Source organism: Poeciliopsis prolifica, unplaced genomic scaffold (assembly GCF_027474105.1).
Source record: "Poeciliopsis prolifica strain line A6 unplaced genomic scaffold, Auburn_PproV2 SCAFFOLD002, whole genome shotgun sequence".
Classification (NCBI taxonomy): Eukaryota; Metazoa; Chordata; class Actinopteri; order Cyprinodontiformes; family Poeciliidae; genus Poeciliopsis; species Poeciliopsis prolifica.
Window position 1 is genome coordinate 4,045,413 of NW_026562377.1, and position 21,196 is coordinate 4,066,608.

At 36.8% G+C, this 21,196-nt stretch overlaps 1 protein-coding gene across 5 annotated transcripts in view; it reads left to right on the forward strand.

The window, feature by feature from the left end:
- lrp8 (low density lipoprotein receptor-related protein 8, apolipoprotein e receptor) overlaps window positions 1-21,196 on the forward strand; it is a 146,922-nt gene that overhangs the window by 89,385 nt on the left and 36,341 nt on the right. For all 5 annotated transcript variants that reach the window (XM_055045312.1, XM_055045328.1, XM_055045320.1 and 2 more), the window contains 5 exons: window positions 10,485-10,856; window positions 14,993-15,115; window positions 15,635-15,757; window positions 18,441-18,560; window positions 20,145-20,270. In XM_055045312.1, the coding sequence (XP_054901287.1) occupies window positions 10,485-10,856; window positions 14,993-15,115; window positions 15,635-15,757; window positions 18,441-18,560; window positions 20,145-20,270 (864 nt within the window). The remainder of the gene's footprint in view (window positions 1-10,484; window positions 10,857-14,992; window positions 15,116-15,634; window positions 15,758-18,440; window positions 18,561-20,144; window positions 20,271-21,196) is intronic.

A 21,196-nucleotide genomic window follows, 5' to 3' on the forward strand; every position in this document is an offset into this window, starting at 1 on the left:
TCCTTCAGTAGCTTTAGTTGGAAGACAGCTAATGTTAATTAGGGGCTCCTAATTGAGCATATCCAAATGTTGAATAAAACATGAATCCAGGAGGAGAGGTTCTTTATTACATTTAGTTAGAAGAGGCCTCTAAAGAAAGTTTATGTGCCTTTAATTTATGTTAATGTGAAATTGCATTTGTTTAGGGACACAGTAGAGATCTGAGTTTATCTGCTTCAGGGTGTGTGAGTGTGTGTGTGCTTGGGGGCGTAAGGGTGGTTAATTTACATTTGGGGAGAGACTCTGTTTTAAAGAAATATGGTTTCCTATTCTATGAATAGTGTTTGTTTTTGCTTTTAATCGTTAGCTGAAGAGAAGAAGAAGTGTTATTTATATTGCACTTTTTCAGCAACACGGCAGTGCAAAGAGCTCACTAAGCATAGTTTTGGTGAACGTTATATGCTTTAACAATAACATTAATTCAGGTATTTTTTTCCACATGAACTTTAGTTACATTGCTAAAGATTTTAATGAACTTAAATGTGTAAGGAATCTTAAACCACAGTAACCACAGCAAATTTATTATTTCTTACTTCAATGAGCAATTATTAGTTTTTTTTTTTTTTTTCTGTAAATCTTCTTAGGGTAATTCCCATTCTTCTTTTTCATTGTGAGATTGGATTAAGCAATGCAACATTTAAATTTTTTGAGTACCCATCTAAATAGCTGAATATACAGTATACTTCTTAAAGATACATAAAACAATTCTTAAAATGATTTAATGTTTTATTATAGTAGGATTCTTTTATAATTCATTTATTTAACGAGTTCGGTCACTGTTCTCCTTTCTCTGCATAGTGACGAGATAAACTTGGCTCTTCACTTGGTCTCAGTTCCAGTTTAAAATTTTGACTATATTTCAGATAACCAGCCTTTTTGTCTTTAGCATATTCTAACAAACCTCTCACTGCTCTTACTGGCATGGCTTCTCCATTCTGAAGAGAAATGGGACTCAAATGAGCCTAACTTACTTATCCTCTGTCTACACATGTCACTGTTTGCTTCACATTTGATGCTCTCTGTTGAAGGGGAGGAAAAGGGTCAACACAAACAGAGAATGCTCAGAGGAACTTCATCCAGGCCACAGGGGACCGTTTGATCTTTTCACATCACCCTGTGCTGCTGACTTACATTAGGACAAGTTGTTGCTGAATCGATGCCCGCCGGGGATGCGTTAGCTGGTGTTTTATCGCAGGATATTGAAGGATAGAATAAAGGGATTACATTATGTCTGTGAGCTTTGTGTGTGTGTGTGTGTGTGCATGTGTGTGTTGCTCTGGTGGAAAATGAGGAAATTCGAACATAAAGTGACGCAAACTCTATGTGTAAACTTTCAATCTGTCTATAACTCATAAGCAGTGAAGTGAATCTGATGAATTTCTCCTGATTAAACTTTGATTCTATTTCTGATAACAAATCAAAGAACAAAGAAAAAAGTAATAAAAAGAAGATTCCTGGTTCTTTTCTTCTGCTTCACCCACATGTCTATTGGAAGGTGTTACTACAAAGAAGTGTTTTCTTCCCACCACTCCCTCTTTGATATATAATCGTGCGACTACTCTCACTGTGTGTGTAGGTGTACTGTAATGGAGCGGCAGAACACAAACATGCTGACTGGGAACCCAGAGGCAGTTGCACTTCAGACCCAAACAGGCTGGTTTCTAAAAAAAAAAAATGATTTCAATAGCATTACCTTCCTCCTTTTAGGTGCATTTCCATCCTCATGGAAATACTGTACACACTCTCAAATATCACATCAGATCACAGCAAATACGTGGGCTAAACAAGTGACCCAGGTGAAAAAAATGTTTGACTACAGTTAAACAGGGTAGTGATATAATGCATGAGTCACAGAAGAAAGATTTATTTTCCTCTTGCTGTTTCCTTGGCCAATAATCCATATGATACCTCTTTACTCTATCTCCACCTTATTACCCCTCACTAAAATTTTAACTTGTAAGCCATGAGGTAAAATGAATAATGTCACCAGTATCTTCACCTCTGCAAAGCCACCACATTTTCATAAGATTTATATGAGCACAGCTGCACAAGCTGTCTAAGCCAAATGCCTGTGCAATCAGAGTTCAGTTTTAGGTGTGTTTCAACAAGGGCTTATGAATTTAATTTACGAAATGTGTCAGTTGATGCTCCTCCAACAGAAGCACAACAAGAGAACTTCCAGATGTGTAGCACAATGGAAAGGTGTATCTATAATGACAGTTTTTTTTTTGAAACTACACAAAGTCGATCCATTTTTGTCAATCCAACTGAAAATATAACTTTCTTCTTATGAAATCTTCTAAACATAAAACCTCATCTGTCCTGCTCCTTTTTTTCATTAATTATTAAATATTCCAATGTTTTCTAATTAAATTTCTTTTGTTTATTTAGCTTCAACATGAATGGCTCTGTTTGAGATTAAATTCATCTTCAACATATACCACCGGGCTGAATCCAAACCATCCCACATTAAAGGACATAATAGAATAATTGTCGTAATATATTAAACACTTTCATCTTATTTTTCCCCTTTTTATATAATTCATGGTTAATGCATATCACAAAGTTCTTGGACTGAGTATTATAGAAGGGAATGTCACATGCAAACAGGTTGTTCAGCTGCATCTGTTTATCGTGGAGTGTAAACACTGATAACCCAAGACATCAAAATAAACGAGTGACTAAATCTTTAGAACTTTGACAGTTTTTGAAAAATGGTACCTACAAACACTCATTATGTTCCACCTACTTCAATATTTTTACAAGGACATTCATCACAACCCACCTGCACACACAATAATTGCACTGGGATAGCTAGTAAAACATTTCATATTCAGGCCTAAACTGCTGTCACATGGCATTGTGATTGAGCCGTCGAAACATGCATGTGAACAAATCCCACAGTGCCCTCTTGTCATGGATGCGGTGAAAAAGTGACATTCCCTCAGGTTCACCAGTCAGGTAGCATAAAGAGTTTCACTCTCTCAGTAAAATCGGTTCTGTTTTTCTCTTCATAAGCTGCCGTTTCTCTTGGGTTCTCCAGGCTCCACTGCCACACTACATCAAGGCTTTTACTTTTGAGGCTTTTTACTCTACATTTGACATACACGTAACAAAGTCAGTGCAACCAGTACAGGTGAACAAAGGATCTAAAATTTTGCTGCAGAATTGATGGTAGAAAGACATTTTTTTGTGAGATATTGTAATTTATTGCTGTGCAAAGCTTCTGACCTTAAATCAGCCAAAAACAAGTTAGATATGCTTTGTGTATTTCAAAAACTAGTTGTACTTATAGTAATATATCTACAGTTCATGTGAAATGCTTAAATCTATGCATTATGGGCGTGACTTTTTTATTGTTTTGCATTTTTTTAACCCACTTAAATTATAGCAACAATCAATTAAACTGGATTTAATAATGAGAATTACTAGTACAAAGATAACAATTATTGTGGATTTTCTCTGACTCACACGTAATGAAAATTTTACATGCAGACTTGAATATATTCAAAAACTACCAAAGAGATTTGGAAAAATGCCTTCAACAAGCTTACGGCGTAATCCTGGCTGGATGTTTGATCAGTCTTATTCAGTAATTTGTTTGTTTGGCAAAACCATGGCTACCAAGATTGATATCTTTAGAAAGACAATTACAAAAGCTTCATGCTTCCCTGTTTCATTAAATTCAGAACTCATTTTGATGTGCATTTGAACTCTTCTGTCTGGTTACAACTCCCAGTTGTTTCCATCCTCGTATGAAAATACACTGAATAAAATATTCAGGAGCCACTAAGTTTCAAGCCTGCCATGAACTGGAAACTAGTTGAACACTAGTGTCATTGTCCACAGAGATGTGGGTTTTACTTTGGTATGTCACCATGTTCAGCATATGGACATGGAATTGTGTCTTTTTATGACTATATGTGATAAAGACAGCACTGATGAGCAATTTTGAGGATTAACTTTTCATTTCTACAAAAAAAAAACTTGCAGCAATGTTCAAGGTTGGAGGTGACTGCATCATATCCTGGGTCTGTTTTTGTCCAACTGAGACTTTATACAAGTCTGATGGCGGACCACCTCCAAATTCTTCAACTTCAATCAAGAGTTATATGATTGATTATCAACAACATAGGAGTTTAGTGTGCCAACATAGGAATGAACATAAAACAAATGAATCTGGTTTTAGAATCGGGAAAGCAGACTGACATCAGGCTTCTAAAAACGTCCCAAACTATATCATGAAAAATGATGGGCTATGTTTGAAAACCAGGCCTGTGCCAGTAAAACAGTCGCTTAAATTGTGGTCTGTTAATTTTGCCAAGAGTAGTGGTTATATAACACATCCAATCAGAACTTTGCCAGAAGCGTCTCAAGTGCTGCAAGAACATAACGCTGACGATGAACTTTTGATCAACTTCTGGGGGTTGATGTATGTCTTCTATAGAGGAAATCCAAATTTAAGTTGAAACTTTTGTAGTCAGTCCAGTGATTTAAAATGTGTAGAAGTTGTTTCAAGTTAATGATTTGAAGTAAATACCTGAACAAAACAAAATCTTTAAAATTTTCTGTAAAAACCTAATTGAGGAATTAGTTGGGTTTTCATTTAAATTACTTCTGGAATAACCAGTAATTAAATTAGCAGAGAGGGTATTAAAATCTTGTCATCTTTTTATTTTATTTTATTCTGAAAAATATGAGTAAAAAGTTCTTGTTGCAGTGTAACTTCAACATATTAGCACTGCTCTCCTTTTTTTATTTTCTTTATTTTATTTTATCTTCAAAACATGCGCTTCCCACAATGTGTTAGCATTGTTCTTTTTAAATCCCATCTGCCCAAGCAGCTGAAAAGTGAATTTTGTTATCATATTTCTTTCTAGTTGTCAGTTAGTAGGCGTATTTGAAATGCCATCTTGTCTAAATATTTTTTTTTTTACCATTTGGGATACATGAACACTTTTATGTTACGTTACGTTGAAGGTCTGCAGAACGGAAACCCCCCGTCTGGTGGTTTACGTGTGTTTGTTTGTGTCTGGTTCCCTTCTGCACTGATGCCTCCAAAATCTAATGCTGCTAAAACACAGATAAACACATGGTGAGAGCTCTGGAGAGTGGCTGCATGTCAGGTTGACTAAATACACATACTCACAGGCATAAAGAGGCATAAACTATGTTGCATCGGCATTATAATCAATTTCTGGTTCTTCTCTCCTAACATGCGCTTTCTTTTTCACCCCAACTCCTCTGAGTTTTGACCTGAGGTAATTGGCTGGTTAACATTTCTAAGCTTGGCCAACACACAGCCATCTTTCTCCTGATGATTCAGGAAAGCAAACGCCTCTGGCGCTCTTGATCCTCCGGCTATTTTAATGACTTCATGGACACTGAGTAATGGTATTTTTTAAATGCTACAGTTCATAAATGTGCAGGTTTTCATTGTATACAAATATCTCCTGGGGCATTTTCACAATTTGTTGTCCATTATTTTTTGATGTTGTGTAAAAATTGTCATCTTTTTATTTTATTGTCTCTAATCAACACAACAAAACAATATTCCCATGTAACTACATTGGAATATGATAGATGAGATTGTACAACTTTGTCAGAGACCTTTTGATTTTAGTAACTGGTTTTCCTTTGGTAAATAATGCTACAACATGCCTGAGCAGTACTCTTCTGGATCAAAGTTTGGCCTCAGGGGTTTAGCTTAAAATCAGGTCTTAAATAACTTGCTTTTCACTTGCATGTGTTTATTATTCAGACTGCAGAAAATAAACCTTGAGAAAAAAAATCTGAAGAAAACATCCAGAGTTGAAGCTAGATTATTTGTCTAATTTTCTCTCCTTGACATCTCCTGTCCTTTATCATGATGTTAATGTCAGTACAAATGTATTGTAAAGATGAAAAATAAACATCTTAAATGATCCCACAAAAACACAATTAAAGGACACTGCAGATTAAATTGAAAGTTTATGTTGTCACAAAAAGCAGCTTTTTACCGCCTCTTGTTTCTTTCGTCTACTTTCTATCGCCCCCATTATCCCGGCCGTGGTTGAAGGTAAATACAGGATGTGTGTGAGATCATTCAGAAAAGTGGTTTGGTGGTTGTACAATGATTTGTGCTCCTTAACAGAAATGTATAACAAAAACACAAAGGGGCATTGCTTGGTATGGAGTGATGCAAAGCAAGGTGTGAATTCCCAACTTGAAGTCTATGATGGATTTCCTTTCCCTGCTCTTTCTGCCCGTTTCCTGTCTAATTACTGTCAATTAAGTCCACTGGTGCCTCAAAATCACCTTATAGTTAGAAATAGACTGCAGTTAGTGCGGCTCCTTGGCATTAAACACCGGATTTTATGCACTTCTATTTCTGGCAGGACACCTGGAGAATTTGGGTTTGTAGATGTGTGTGTATGCGACTAAGCCCAAGCGTGTTCACACGTACATGATGTGTTAGACCACAGTCTGATTGGATTCTTCGCTACAGAAACATTAAAACCACATAGTGAAGAGTACATTTGTGAAGTTGCTTCACATTAGCTTAGGAGAACCCATATTTGTGTTTTTACACACACACTTATATACACATATGCAATAAATTATTAATGGATTTATACATAAGTGTTTGCTGTTTCCTTGTTTGACCTGAACAAGAATTTGATCAATTGCCCTTCAGTATGTGAATGAGCTGTGGCCTATCACACTATCCCATCTATTCGCTATCCATTGGTGTGTCAGGAAGAGGACAGATAGAAAGCTGTGACCCCAAGTTAAGCCAAAGGACCTATGGCAAAAGGTTAAGGTCTAGATGTAATTGGGTACAAATTAATGCAACCTATTTACAATCGCAATTATTTAAATGATCTACTGGATCTGCATAGCTGTGAGTCAGGAGACCAGCTGAAAAGCAAAGTGTGAGTCATTAGACTAAGCTTTTAATAATTGTTCTAAAAAATTTTAGACATGCGAAAAGCAATTCTGCAACTACTTAATATAATCAGATATTTAAAATGCATTTACTTATTTTTTTTCCCTCTATAATTTGTTTGACATTTTGCTGACCACACTCTTTGTTTGGAAGGCATTTATTATTCCTTACTGCACTACCTGTCTTGCTTGTATCAAATCAGCTTTCTGATTTGCGGATTAGGTCTCTTGCAATAGGAAAATGCATTTGTACATTGGCTGATAAATCTACCAACAGTAAGATCTTCTGGGTACCTGCAGGCAAAACTGATTTATTCACCCAAAACAAGACTAAAGGATTTAAGTAAAACTGTGTTATTGACATTTCCCCTTGCTCTTTTGTCTCTCTGCAGTAGAAAAATGCCAGATGAAAGAATGTTGCACACTACAGAAGTTTCTGCTCTTGAGATTTAAAACTAGGCTATGAGAAATGTTTTATCACCCTATCGCTCCAAATGCTAGAAACAAATGTTGGTCAATAAATTATTTCAATAGCACTTTTCATGTTTCATTGGACTGAAGATGGTTGAGAGGATTTTTTTTGTTTATGTATTTTTTATGATAACTTTTCAACATTGTACTCTGGGTTCTTTAAGAATATGATGTTATATTTCTATTGTGTTGAAAAATGTGTAATATCAACAGTTGTTTCAAAGAATGTTAGTATATTGTTCAAAATATATCAATCTGAATTCTGAAAGAAACTTTCTCTTTCTGTTTGTGCCTGATGTCTCAAACATGTATACAACAGTGTGTGAATCCTCAAGGACTTACCTTCGTATCTGAGATTCATAAGATATTAGAAATATTTCGCCGGACAAAGTAATGCTTGACAACAACTAGATGGTGCTTCATGAGTCCCTTTGGTGAGAAATATTTTTTCCAAAAGATCTCATTGCACCACTAAGAAAACAGATCTTTTCTTGGACTTCATGTGATAAACACTTACCTCTTTGTACTACTTGCTAGCTTCAGATAGCAACTGGTAGCTAGCTTGCTAGGTCATCCAATCTAATTGGCTTCAAGGTTCTCTGTCAGCATAGAATTTGAATTCATGTAATTTATTTTTAAGTGTTTGTTATTTTACAAATTATGCATCATATAAATCACCTGATTACTATTGGGATCAAAGATTAAGAAGATTCTATTCAGCTCCTTCGTAAGCTGTGTCCGAAGTCAGAGTCTACGTCCTTCGAAGGACATATTTGTAGGCCGATTACGTCATAGCGTGGCGACAAGGCCTGTCCGACTTCAAAGACTCCTTCAGCGGGGACAGTTGATGAAGGCTAGACCTGTCCGAATTCACAACTTTTCTCTTCCGGTCGACGTTCATTCGTGGTCTGTGAAGGACCCATCCTACGTAGACGTATCCTTCAAAGGATGCAGACCCTGAATTTGGACATATAGTGCAAGGCACTTGACAAAAAAGAAGTTAATATGAATCAATAATATGATTCCAGTTGATTCCCATCACACACTATAGTAAAGCTCTGTTAGTTATTCAAAGTGGTAAAAGAAAATTACAAACATTAAACATGTTTTAAGACTATGTATATTTTGTTTTTATGTATTTCAGATTTTCTTATATCAGTTTGACAATTATCAAACTACCTCATACTTACTTTTACTCTTAGAAAAATGGGAATAGTTTAATGCAAGCTGAAACTGTCAGAAATGTCTTTGATTGTTCCTACAATCCGCAAGACTGTAAAAACAATCTTGCTGATTGTTTCTACAGTGAACATGGTGCATTTCAGAACAGATTTTAGTCTCTTGTTGTTCAGCAGCCCAGTGGGAACAATGCTGTCGAGCTTCTTGACCACGCTTCACTGTTTTATAGCCAGCACTCCAACAGTCTCCTGTTAATGAAAAACTCTTTGAAGCAGAAAAAAAACAGGATTTGACCCAAGAAATGGTAAACTGTCACTAGCTGGGATATGATTATATTTTTATACACAAAATATATTTTAATATTTGAGGATTTTCTTAGACAATCCTCAGACAGGCTCACTCATCTAAATTACATAATTATTAAATTATAAAATTACTTTAATGTGAGTGGGGGGTGATTAGCATGATAAGCATTATAGCTAATCAGTACCGAGGAACAGAATTGCCTGTTATCATTATGAGTTCCAAGGTTTGAGCAGGTAAAGGATGAATATTGTGCAGTAGCTGCTCTAAAACACTTTTTGTTTAACCTGTTTGGGCGTAGAAAATGTCACTGTTTTCATGTGGCAAATGGAGAATATATGTTTTTTCCTGTAAAAGTGAAACATAGACAACTTCTTAAATTGAGAATAAAAAAGACAAGGATGAATATGCATTCTCCACCAGTATTTCTGTGCAAACATGCCAAAACGCTACTGGAGAAGGTCATGTAGTAAAGCCAACACCTGCTGCTGTGTCCCAGATTAGACATATTCTCATTTTTTTTCACACTAGATTTATTTTCAATCCCTTTGCTCTTTGCCTTTTCGTGACAGTATGTTTTCACTATATTGTTTGGTGAGTAATGGAGAAAGAGAAAACTTTATAGTTTTTAGAACAAATCTTTTGTGAGTTATAACAAGTGTTCTTTCATTGTGTCATTGTTTTATTTTTTTTAATGCTTATTCAATTGCTGAGTTGTTCATTCCTTACTGTTCCTTTTGTTCTATCAGACTTTAAGTGAGTAAGCTAAACGTTTTTGCTTTCCACTGAATTCCTCCTTTTATACATATTAGACTCAGAAGTTCATAAGCTAAAAAGAAACCCATCCAATTGCATTCTGCTCATTAAAGATGTGTGCTTTTATCCAGTCTGGGGAGACGACATGGTGTTGTATCCATAGCATTCCTGTGAAAAAATGCAATCAAATTTCAACATCTCACATTGTCTACATTTCCACATACATTAGAGCACATTAGTGCTAAGCATTAGAATCCTGCACACAAACACCACCCGATTGTGACATATGGTGGTGGCAGCATCCTGCCTTAAAGGCGCTTTGCAGAATAAAAAGTCTCCGATTGATGGAGTTCAAGGGAACATTGCTATAACAAAATAACAATTCTGAAAGAAACCTTTTACAGGTTTCAAAATGATTTCCTCTGTTAGCCGGACGATGACAATGAACATGATACTGCACTAACGGGGTGGAAGCACATTTATTTTGCAGGATGGTCCTGTTAAAGTCCAGAAATTGAACTAATTAAAGTTAAAAAATAACTTGAGTCTCTTATTTAAAATATGTTTGCTAAATACAGGCAGCAATCTAAAATGTGAGTGAACTAAATTCTTCTTTATAGGATGGGTTTTCATGCAGAAAATTGCATAGTTATGTGGTAAGTTGTGATATTCTAATTGTCAGAGTATAATTGTCACCTGTAAAGTTGTGGCTGATTGGTGTCTATGCATTAATTAAAAAGAAGCTACTTCATTATATTAAAAAGAATCGTATTAACTCTTTTCGTCTCCCTGTCCCATTCTTTGTTCAGATGAAAAGGCCTGCCCCTCCAAAGATTTCCAGTGCCGTAACGGAAAGTGCGTGGCACCCATCTTTGTCTGTGACGGTGACGACGACTGTGGGGACGCCAGCGACGAGGACAAGTGCTCTTCCCCCACCTGTGGCCAGCACGAGTTCCGTTGCAATGACTCTGAATGCATCCCCGCCCTGTGGAGCTGCGATGGCGACCCAGACTGCAAAGACAAGTCGGACGAGTCCATGGAGCGCTGCAGCCGCAGGACGGAGCCCCAGAAACCCGGCTGTCCGGGCGAGTTCCAATGCGGCAGTGGAGAGTGTGTTCACATGCACTGGAAGTGTGACGGCGATGCAGACTGCAAAGATAAATCCGATGAAGCAAACTGTCGTAAGTCAGCTGTGGCTGTATCAGTGTTTGTGTAGTTGGGAGTGATGAGTGGGTTGACAAATGAGTGCTGAACACCGCCGGATGATAAAAGGATGCTGATGTTGTCATTATAATTGCTATCAAACAATCTCTCACAGACCAAATTTATTCTACTAACAATTGTCTGTGTTGCCACAGGGTGATATAGTATTCCCCCAGGCACATCAGCAGACTGTGCTGTTCTGAGTGATTAGAAAAACTAATGAAATAGTTCCTCCACTAAGGGCTGACTTTATTACAACAAAGATCATAAAGTTTTTTTTCTGTAAAACTCTCCTTAAATTAATGCTCTATTTTCAGGAATAGTTTTTTGTTTTATTTTTAAGCATCTGAACTAATAATTACATAGGTCTTCATGCTAGTTCTAATGACAGATTATGCTATCCTAATGCTGATTTATGGTTAATTGATGTAATTTATCTGTCCTTTGCACAGCTTCTCTTTGAAGGTTGAGCTCATTGTTTTATGGATGTGATACCTGCTGTATAATTGTTCATGTGAGTCGCTTTCCTCCACTGGATGGCAACACACGAAAGGCTCACCTGCAATTTACTTTGAACAAAGACTTTGTGACAAATGAGCCACCAAACGACAGAAGGAAGATCACCGGTAACTGTATCGCCATGATCCTTGGGTGTGTTGCTACGCAACCATGTGATCTTCACAAGCTGGAGAAGAGTGCCACGTTTGACTCTATGTGTGTTCAGAGTGTGTGTGCGCATGTGTAAGTGGGAAGTGAGGGTCCTTCATCCAGCGAGACCCCCATCTGGTCTCCTCTTCACACTCCCACACACCACTCAGTGAGATCACAGCAGCTTCGCATGTGAGACATGATCTGAGCACAGCCACACTGTGATGAATGCTTCCACAAAACTCAGGCCAATCAAGGAGCTTAGAAACACAGATTTGTGGGTTTTTATGCACAAAATACCAGGTTAAATGTGGACCGGTGATGAACTTCTAGCCTTCCTCACACCAAACCATTTTGATCATATTGATTTGAAACTGTTGAAATCTGAACAGCTCCTAAATATTCTGAGCAGATAGCTGTGCCTCAATTGCAAATAAATAAAAAAAAACAAAGCATGAGGCTAAGAATAAACAAAATATGACAGACACATACAATAAGATATTGACTGATGACCCGAATTGCACAATTTTTAGATGGTCGGCTCTGTTAAGTGACCTCAAAATCGGATCTTTTTCCAAACAGTGAGCACATCATATTTAAACACTACCAAATAGAGAGGACAGAACACTTTTTCAACATGGACATGTTTACTAAGCTCAAATGTCAGTAAAGTGTTTGAAAATGAAGCCAGATATTAAAAAGCAATTTATAAGGAGACAGGATTCCAATGGTTCATTCACCTGTGTCAGACTGTGAAACAGGAAGTTTCATTTTATAGGAAGGTTTGATGCAGAACAGAAAAAGTTTTGTGTTTTTATTCTCTTGAGCTTTCAACCTCTGTCCTTCATGGAACATGATGAAAATTGTAATAATGAAATCAGAGTGTTGAGATAAAGGTTTACATTTTATTGAGAAAATAATACTGTACTAACTGCGTGAGGCTAAAGTTTGTTTTGGATGTTATAACTCATTTGCCTGAAATCTACCACATCTCAGTAATGTACAAGTTACTTTGATATAACTTGTACATCTCAGTTGCTGTTAGGTGATGAAAAGTTTCGATTAAATTTAATCTGCCTTATTTTGTCCCACCTGTTTTAGCGCATACACACTCAAAAAAAACAAAACATAAAATCCAAATTCCACTTTGACATCACTAGTTTGGCTCTAAATGTGAATCAGATGGTTCCAGAGTTAATACCTTATCTGATGTATCACAAAGACATCAGGTATCTTTCCTCTCCATACAAATATGTGGTTTAAAAGGAAAAGGTAAAGAGACAAATGTTGATCCATATATGTGGTGAAGTTGCTACAGTTTACTAAGTTGGCTAACCATTCTTCATTGTAATGCTTCACTTAATCTCATCAGGACATAAGGCTAACAAGGTCTACATTTTCTATTGTAATAGCAATGACTAGACAACCTAAAATATCTAGAGACAGATGTCCAAAGACCACCATTAAGTTGGACATTACTCCTAAAAAAGCCATTTTGATCTATATTCTATTAAAATGTAAACTACTATCTGAACTGTGAAATTCATCCTGTGTTGGTATCCTTTCAAAATCTCAGAGTCCTGTTTGCTGTACTCTGTCTAAACTTCCTGTTACCTGCTGAAAGTCTCGCTCTCTCTCACTGGCCCACTGGATGAACCAGACATTTCTCAACATGTCCTCGAAAACAGTTTTCTTTCAAATAGTGTATTAAATCTCATTGATACTGACAGAAGCTAATGTGTCTTTTTCCCTGAGCAATGGTGTCTGGACAAGAGAGTTTAATCTGGTAGTGTTTATTAATCTGTTTTTATGGATAAGAAATGGATGGACTTCCATTCAGACAGGAGCTGGTCAGTCCTTAACAAGTGAAAAAGTCATAATTCTATTATATTCTTATCTCCCAATTTGTTGTTTTACAAAAAAAAAAAAAAAGAAAAGCATATTTGTTTTTTTAATTAATCCTGATTAGGCTGTCCCAGCATTTAACTTGTGACTCTATGTCCTCATTTTTGTTAGAAACAGAACGTGTATAATTAACCTGTGGCTTTTAATTAAGCAGCAAATATGTTGACTCTCAAAAGCTGTTTGAATCACTAATGAAAATGCACTGAAGTTGAAAAGTTGTTTTAAAGTTTATTTTTTTCAGGTCTAATGCTGCCATGAAAGAGTTAAAGCTTTAAAATTAAAATAAAAACAATTTGGTTTGGACTTGATTTTATTAATTATATAACACTGAAAAATGTTTAACAAAACAATCCGAATGCAATAATTGGCTTTGCATAATTGGCAAGCTCACTTATGCTAATTAAGAAGGTTCAACATCCTTGCATAGATGATGATGGATAAGGTCTGGTTATGTTATATGCATTGAAATCTGTTTGCCTGCTCATTCCATGAAGAATAAATGTGGGTGGTTGGAGCTTTATGTAGAACAAGATGTAATGGTTTTGGTTTCTGTGTAATGTAAATGAGACTGTGGAGCAGTTAAGGGAGGTGCCACATTTCAAAGTAAATCAGAGATCTAAGAGTCTCAGTGGGTAATCTACATTGGCTCCTCCACCTCTCTGGGAATGATGATTCCCAACCCCCATTTTTTTTTTTTTTTTTTTTTGTCAATAAATTTTGGAGGGTTAGTTCGGAGACGTCCTGACACAAGTCCCTGTCAAAAGGCTGCGAGGAGGTTAATGTAAATGAGAAATAGTCGCGAGTTGATATTCTGTGCTGCCAGCACTTCCACAGATGCCAATCCGTTATCATTACTATTCATCCTTAAGAATTATCATAATTAGCTGAGCTCAGATCTTAATGATTTGGCTGAGAGAATCAGCACATTTTTGATGGAGCAGGATTATCTCTTGCACTTTGTGCTTGTTTAGGATTAACATTTAGGTTTGTCTTGAATTTTTATTTCGGCAGTTTAAGTCAGTGTGCCCTTTCTACTCACATGAAGTATGCAGACACCTATTTTATTTGCTTTATCTGAATGTGTAATTAAATGCCTAAATACCAACTTTTTTGTGTGTAACCTACGTGTGTCCATGATTTATGCCATGTTTGCAGTTACAGTCATTGCAGGTCGCTAATTTCTGTAGACTCTACAGTTATTGATCATGTCTGCCCCCTTGCTTCGGGAGAGCTGGTCCAAAACACAGCGCATGAATAATTAAAAAGCCAGTTAAAAAGATGAATGAGGGGAATAAACCCTCCTTCCGTTGTTAAAGCAAGACAAAACAAATGTCTGTATTAGCACATTGAAGCACAACCACTCCCTTCTTTCTGTTTGTGTTGTCAGGATATATGTGTGCAGATAAGGCTCGGAAGATTGATTCATTTTAGATGTGCAAACCATGACATTTAATAGAAAATAAGGGAGATCCTCAACAAGCTCTCAATTTTAAAATCATTTTTGCAGTAAAAATGTTAACATTCAGCTAATTGCTCCTTGTGTTGTGCTTGTGCCCCTCAGCGCTGCTTACATGTCGACCTGATGAGTTCCAGTGTGGCGACGGCTCTTGTATCCATGGCACCAAACAGTGTAATAAAGTCCACGACTGCCCGGATTACAGCGATGAGGCTGGCTGTGTAAATGGTAACTTATCACATGTGTACTACTTCTTAATCGGGCAGTGAAATGTTTGCTTTAAAATCTAAATTACGCCGTTTTTTTTTTTTTATTATCTGTAGCCAAACACAAATGTAATCTCGAATGCAAGGATTTAGTGATCAAAATAACTCAAAGTAACATGGAAGAAAGATTATATATGGTTGTCACAGAGATTACAGAATAAATGTGGAAACAGTTCCTTTAGTGAAACAGGACCATAATTAAATATGTGACAACTGGGAAAAGAAGTTTAGAAAGTTGCCAATTCAGTTGAGAAATTATTTACAGTCACATGTAAATGTGACCTTGATTAAAGCACTCAATACTAAATACATATTTTACATTTTGTTCATTTTTCTGATTCCAGCTGAGTGAATGTGACTCTACTGTAATAGCACTTTGAGTGGTTGTTATGACTACAAAACTGTTAGACAAATATAGTTCATTAAAATTTTTGAAAATAAAAATATAAAGTAAACCCCTTTCTTTTCATTTTCTTTCCAGTTACGAAGTGTGACGGACCAAAAAAGTTCCGCTGTAAGAATGGAGAGTGTATCGACAGCAGCAAGGTGTGCGACAATGTAAAAGACTGCAAAGACTGGTCTGACGAGCCAGTGAAAGAGTGTGGTAAGATCATCTCACTTCGAACACACAAAACCCTGAGATATTCGAAGGCTTATCAGTCTTCACCACCTCAGATGTGCCAGGGTGATATACCTGCAAATGTATGAGCAGTATAAATTGTGTGGGTGGTCTCGTGGAAACAGGAGATTCATTCGATCAAGGCTGGATAAATTAGGACACTTCTCAGCTGTGTGTCGTGATCAAAGAACTGAGAGGCCCAGCTCTCTCTTACCGCAATCTTGAGCAGGAAAACGTGACTGCACTACATTATCTATATGGAGTCATGCAGATTGTCACTTTGTCACACATAATTACCACATCTTGATCTCTAATCATACATTTCTAATTAGATGCAAAACAAACAGAGAAGGACAGATGGAACATCCAACTTCATAATGAGATCAATAAAGTTTGTTTTTTTTATTAAAAAAAAAAAACGTAAGGAACCTCCTGTAATTTCAGATGAAGTTATTTGCATCATATTGGTAAGTATTGTCTTGGAGTGCTTAAAAAAAGTGTCCTAAGTTTCTCAGGAATCTGCACTATTCCATGTTTTCTCTGAAGTGGAGTACATCATCATTTTACTGGAAGTGAATAGAACATTTTATAAGGGCAGGTTGTCCTTCAAAGTCACTCTCATCTGTAAGGAGATGTGTATATGTTGTTAATATATTACCCAATGATTTTGGCATTTTTATTACATACAGCTTATTTTCATAACAAAATAATAATTTGAATAATTTCAAGTTTTTACAGGACTGTTTTTATTTCTGTTTAATTTTTGTTGAAATGGCCTTCAGAGCTAAATCCGAGAAATAATTTGTCGGTTTATTACAAAACTCATCCTAAACATCCACAGAACTCTCTGTGAAGTTATTGTACTGCTAAACCTTTTTGTACTTTTATTCAGATAATGCCTCTCACCTTTTAAAAGCATTTTCAACTAGGAAATGATAGCATGTATGTTCTTACCAATTAAAAGGTTAAAAATTATTTTCAATTGGAATGTTATCGGATCAAGACATTAAGACATCTTTAATCAACCGATGCTGGAGGTTTTGGTAAGTTGTGACCTGGATGTGCCGTGATCTTTATTTGAGCCATAAACACATTACCCAGCCAGCCAGCCATATTACTTTCTTGATTTAGCAAATCTGTATTTTTCTCAGAAATCTGAGTGGTTTGGTCGGATTGCCAACATGCAGGCAGGAAATTCCCGCTGCTTTCTTAAACTATTTATCCTTGTGTTGGCGTATCAAATGAAGACTACCTTGCAAAAATTTTGACCCGAAGAAGGCATTATATCCTTTTCCAGCTCAAGACCATGGCCTCGGATTTGGAGGCACTGATCCTCCTTTATAAATCCTAAATATGGAAAATAAAAAACCTGCAAAATATGCTAAAATATATTGTTAGATGTTGTCAGAACACATGTCCAGTGGCACCTGTGAATCTTGTGAATTTCTCAAACAAATGGTCTTGCGTTGCAATTTTCTAGTTTTGCAGCATTTTGCACGACACTTTTCCTCTCTTTCATGAGATTTTTTTTTTAACAATGACCTTTTATGGCTTATCCTTCCCCCCTCCTGGGTGTGCCAATATTTTTGTACAAGGCAAGTATGAATCCAAGAATCCTACCCCTGATCGTGTGAGTCATAAAATGTCCATAATTCATCACAAAAATATTTTTCAATTGGGTTTTGCTTTGCAGTTCCAATAATTATAAGCCAAAATGTATTATAAGTAGATTATTGAAACATATCAGTTTATGTTTAATGAAATTCTTTAATATTTTTCACTTTCTGAATTGGATTACTGAAAGAAATAACAATTCAGTGATATAATTTATTAATCTTCACCTTCATGAATGAAATTAACAAAACAATAGTGTTAACAAAACCGACAGATGTATTTTTTGTGCATTTATTTCAGACTAATTATGACTTTAATTTCACCTGTAGACAATTCTAACCAAGTTTCAGTCTTTCTTAGCTTCTTTTATCTCTCTGGCTCACTCAAAGTCTCTGTCCCTCAGCTGTAGCTGTAGCCTTAAGCCTAAATCTTTAATGTAAATCTGTAATGAAGTACTAGCTTCAGCTCTGCAGTGATCTCTCTTGGTTCCCTGGAGGGTGATTGAAAGACAAAGGGACATAAGCGGCGGTGCAGAAACAGACATAAAACGGTTTGGAAAGAAAATGGGGAGAATCCAATCAGGTCTTCTTGTAGACAAAAAGAGGAAGAAATGGACAAAAAGAAATGTGGAGGTGCTTGTCTCAACAGCCTATTAAAGTGAAGTGCTACCTGGTTAAGAATGGGTTCTTTAACTGTGGAAACTGTACTGCCCAGCTATGAACAGGCTAATAATTGAAGCATACACAATTTGTCTATGTCTTTTAAGCTTACTGGCCTTCTGAATAGAAATTCTGATGTATACAGGCACATTTGACAGGGTAGAATTATCTTGACTGGCAGGTTTATTAAAACTATTCACACACACCATCTGGGCCGCTTTGTCTTTCTGTCCAGCATTTTCTTTGTGTGCTTTGCAGCCTGAATTATTCTGCCCAAAAAATCTACTGGAGTTATTTCATCAATATTCAGCTGCTCCTCACTTCCCTCTGTTCTTCCGCTCACTTGTCTGTCCTTTTCCTCCATCCCTCCCACCCCGCCGTTCCTCTCTCCGCAGGCCTGAACGAGTGTGCAGACAACAATGGCGGGTGCTCCCACATCTGCAGAGACCGGAGAATTGGTTATGAGTGTGACTGCCCCTCCGGGTACAAACTCCTGGACAAAAAGACTTGTGGAGGTAAAGAAAATAGTTTATGCAGAATAATGCTGTTTTAATGGTGTAACCCTGGGTGCCCGTCTGAGCTCATCCAGTCAAAATATCATCTAAACCTTTTTAGACCGTTTTTCCATTCCTCCTTTTTTTCTTTAAAAATTCAAATTGCTAGTCTATCGTAACCCTTTGATTCTCTGTCGAGAAACCCAACCTGAATCATACCTCTCCTCATATTCCAATAAAACATGCATACTCTAAAAAGCATTTTAACTAATCATACAGTATTTTTCAAAATACACAAGCTAGCAGCTGGAACAAATCAAACTGAACCATTTAATAATATTTCAGGCTTTTTCTCTAAATTAACATACCAAATGCTGTTTTTAATGACTGCAGCCTCAGAATTTGTCGACCCCTTTATGACGAGCATTTTTAATATTTAGGAAAGCATTGTTTTGCTGTAATAACCAACTATAAATTCTGCTCACACAAAATTCATATTGGCTTTGTTGTTTGCAATAGAGTTTGTCAAATTTCACCATGGATTGGGAATAGATTTAACATTATCTGACTGCAATATCTTCCAGGAGTTCTTCTTCAAAGCAGGGCTGCTGCTTCTCCTCATTAAAGGGAGTCAGTTGAGATGGTTTTAGCATCTCATTGGGATTCCCCTCAGTGCCTTCTCTGACACCCAGAAGTCACTGAAGGGATAATATATCCAATCGTACCTGGAAACACCTTGGGATCCCCAATATTGAGCTACAGAATGTCGCTTGGGAGAAGAACATGTGACTTCCCTCTCCATCTTCTTGCCCCTGAAACCTGATTTTAGATATATGGAAAAACAATAGCTGGGGTGAATAATTTTCAGCATATTAAAGGATGTTTTGTTAATAAAGACTGGCATTTTCCCAAAACAAAATTGAAGTTTTTTTTTTTTCTTTGCTGACTGAAAACAAACATGAAAGGCAAACTCAAAATTTCTGTTGACTTGTGCTGGGGCACTTTCAACTCGATGATCTTGTATAGCAATGTCATTGAGCAGAGCAGATAGAGTGGTGCACGAGAAGGAGGAAGGACAAAGCATCAGGAGGCACAGATGGGCAAAACTATGAGCTCTGGGAATTCTCCTGTACAAGCAGAGATGCAACTGATTTATTTGTTTTTTCTCTGCCTCATCAAAATGATTCTGGTCTTATGGGAAGCTTCACAGCTGCTCACAACAGAGGAATGAAATTACTCTCCTTTTCAGTCTATTGTTTCCTTTTGCAGCCAAACGTTTGTCTTGTTTCTTACGAAACATATTTTGAAACTATTACGATGATAGTCTCTGATTGGTGATCAGCAGGTTAAGTAAAGATTTTTTTTTATTATTCTTTGCATTCAGAATTGGAAGTCAGACTTCAAGCAAAATCTAAAATTAGTATTGATTAGGAAAAGCATAATCTGTGAATCCAATAATTTCCTTACCCTTTCTAAATAAGCAATATCCTGAAAACATTACATTGTCTGTAGCTTGTTTATATATATATATATATATATATATAATTATTTTTATTTATTTTTTTTACATCAATTTACATTCTCTTTATGTTCCTCTTTCCATAGACATAGATGAGTGTGAGAACCCAGATGCCTGCAGTCAGATCTGCATCAATTACAAAGGGGATTATAAATGTGAGTGCTATGAAGGCTACGAGATGGACCCTGCCTCAAAGACCTGCAAAGCTGTGGGTAAGCCAGTTATTCACTTGGGAGAAGGCATACAGACTGCCACAGATTGATGTTCTCACCAAAACCCATTCATGATCCCATATATACTTGAGCAAATTCACACATCAACACTCACCCTTGTATAAACACCAATTACTCATCCATTCCAGCACCCCTAACTACAATGTGACATCCTACACCGTTCTCACTCAGCGGGACTCTGAAAAGAGAGGCTTGTTTCGTATGCAGGGCCCGCACAGCAATCTGTTCAAAGATAAATATTTGCCATCCTTTTCTTTAGTCCACGATAATGGCAAGTTCGCAGCCAGCCGCCTCTGCTTTCCCTGGGGTGTCAGGAGAAGGATGTTGTGTGGGTAAGGGGTCTGCACTCACTGCAGGACACAGGCAGGGTCTGTAACCCTTATTTGCTGGCAAGATCTCTCTGAGCAGCATTATGAATAAAAAATATAATCCTATGCTCTGGAGTGGGCTGGACAATGAGAAGGATGCATTTCTTTATCATGAAGTAAAAATGCTGTGGAGTTGTTCCCAATAGGTGAGTACTGAACCAGTTCAGTCACTTCTAAACCCCATAACTTTAGAAACACACTTCTATTTTTTCAAAATAAAAGTTTGATGAACTGAACATTTAGATATTCACGGTTTATCTTTGAACATGAATCCTGATTAAGATTTCTAATGAGATAAATAATACATATAAATTGATGAGAATCTAGATACTTGTTGACTAAAGTGTATTGAACAGGAGATTAGATTTAAGGTCTATGTGTTTCAAACAAAAAAGTGTGTGCACTGAATATATCAGCAGCAATGCTGTTCTATTGCCAAACTTGGGGGCATGCATTCAAATAGACAAAGTTATAGCAGACGGACATGAAGTAAGTGACATGTAAATAGAAATGTACTGATCAGATCTGTTGCGGTGT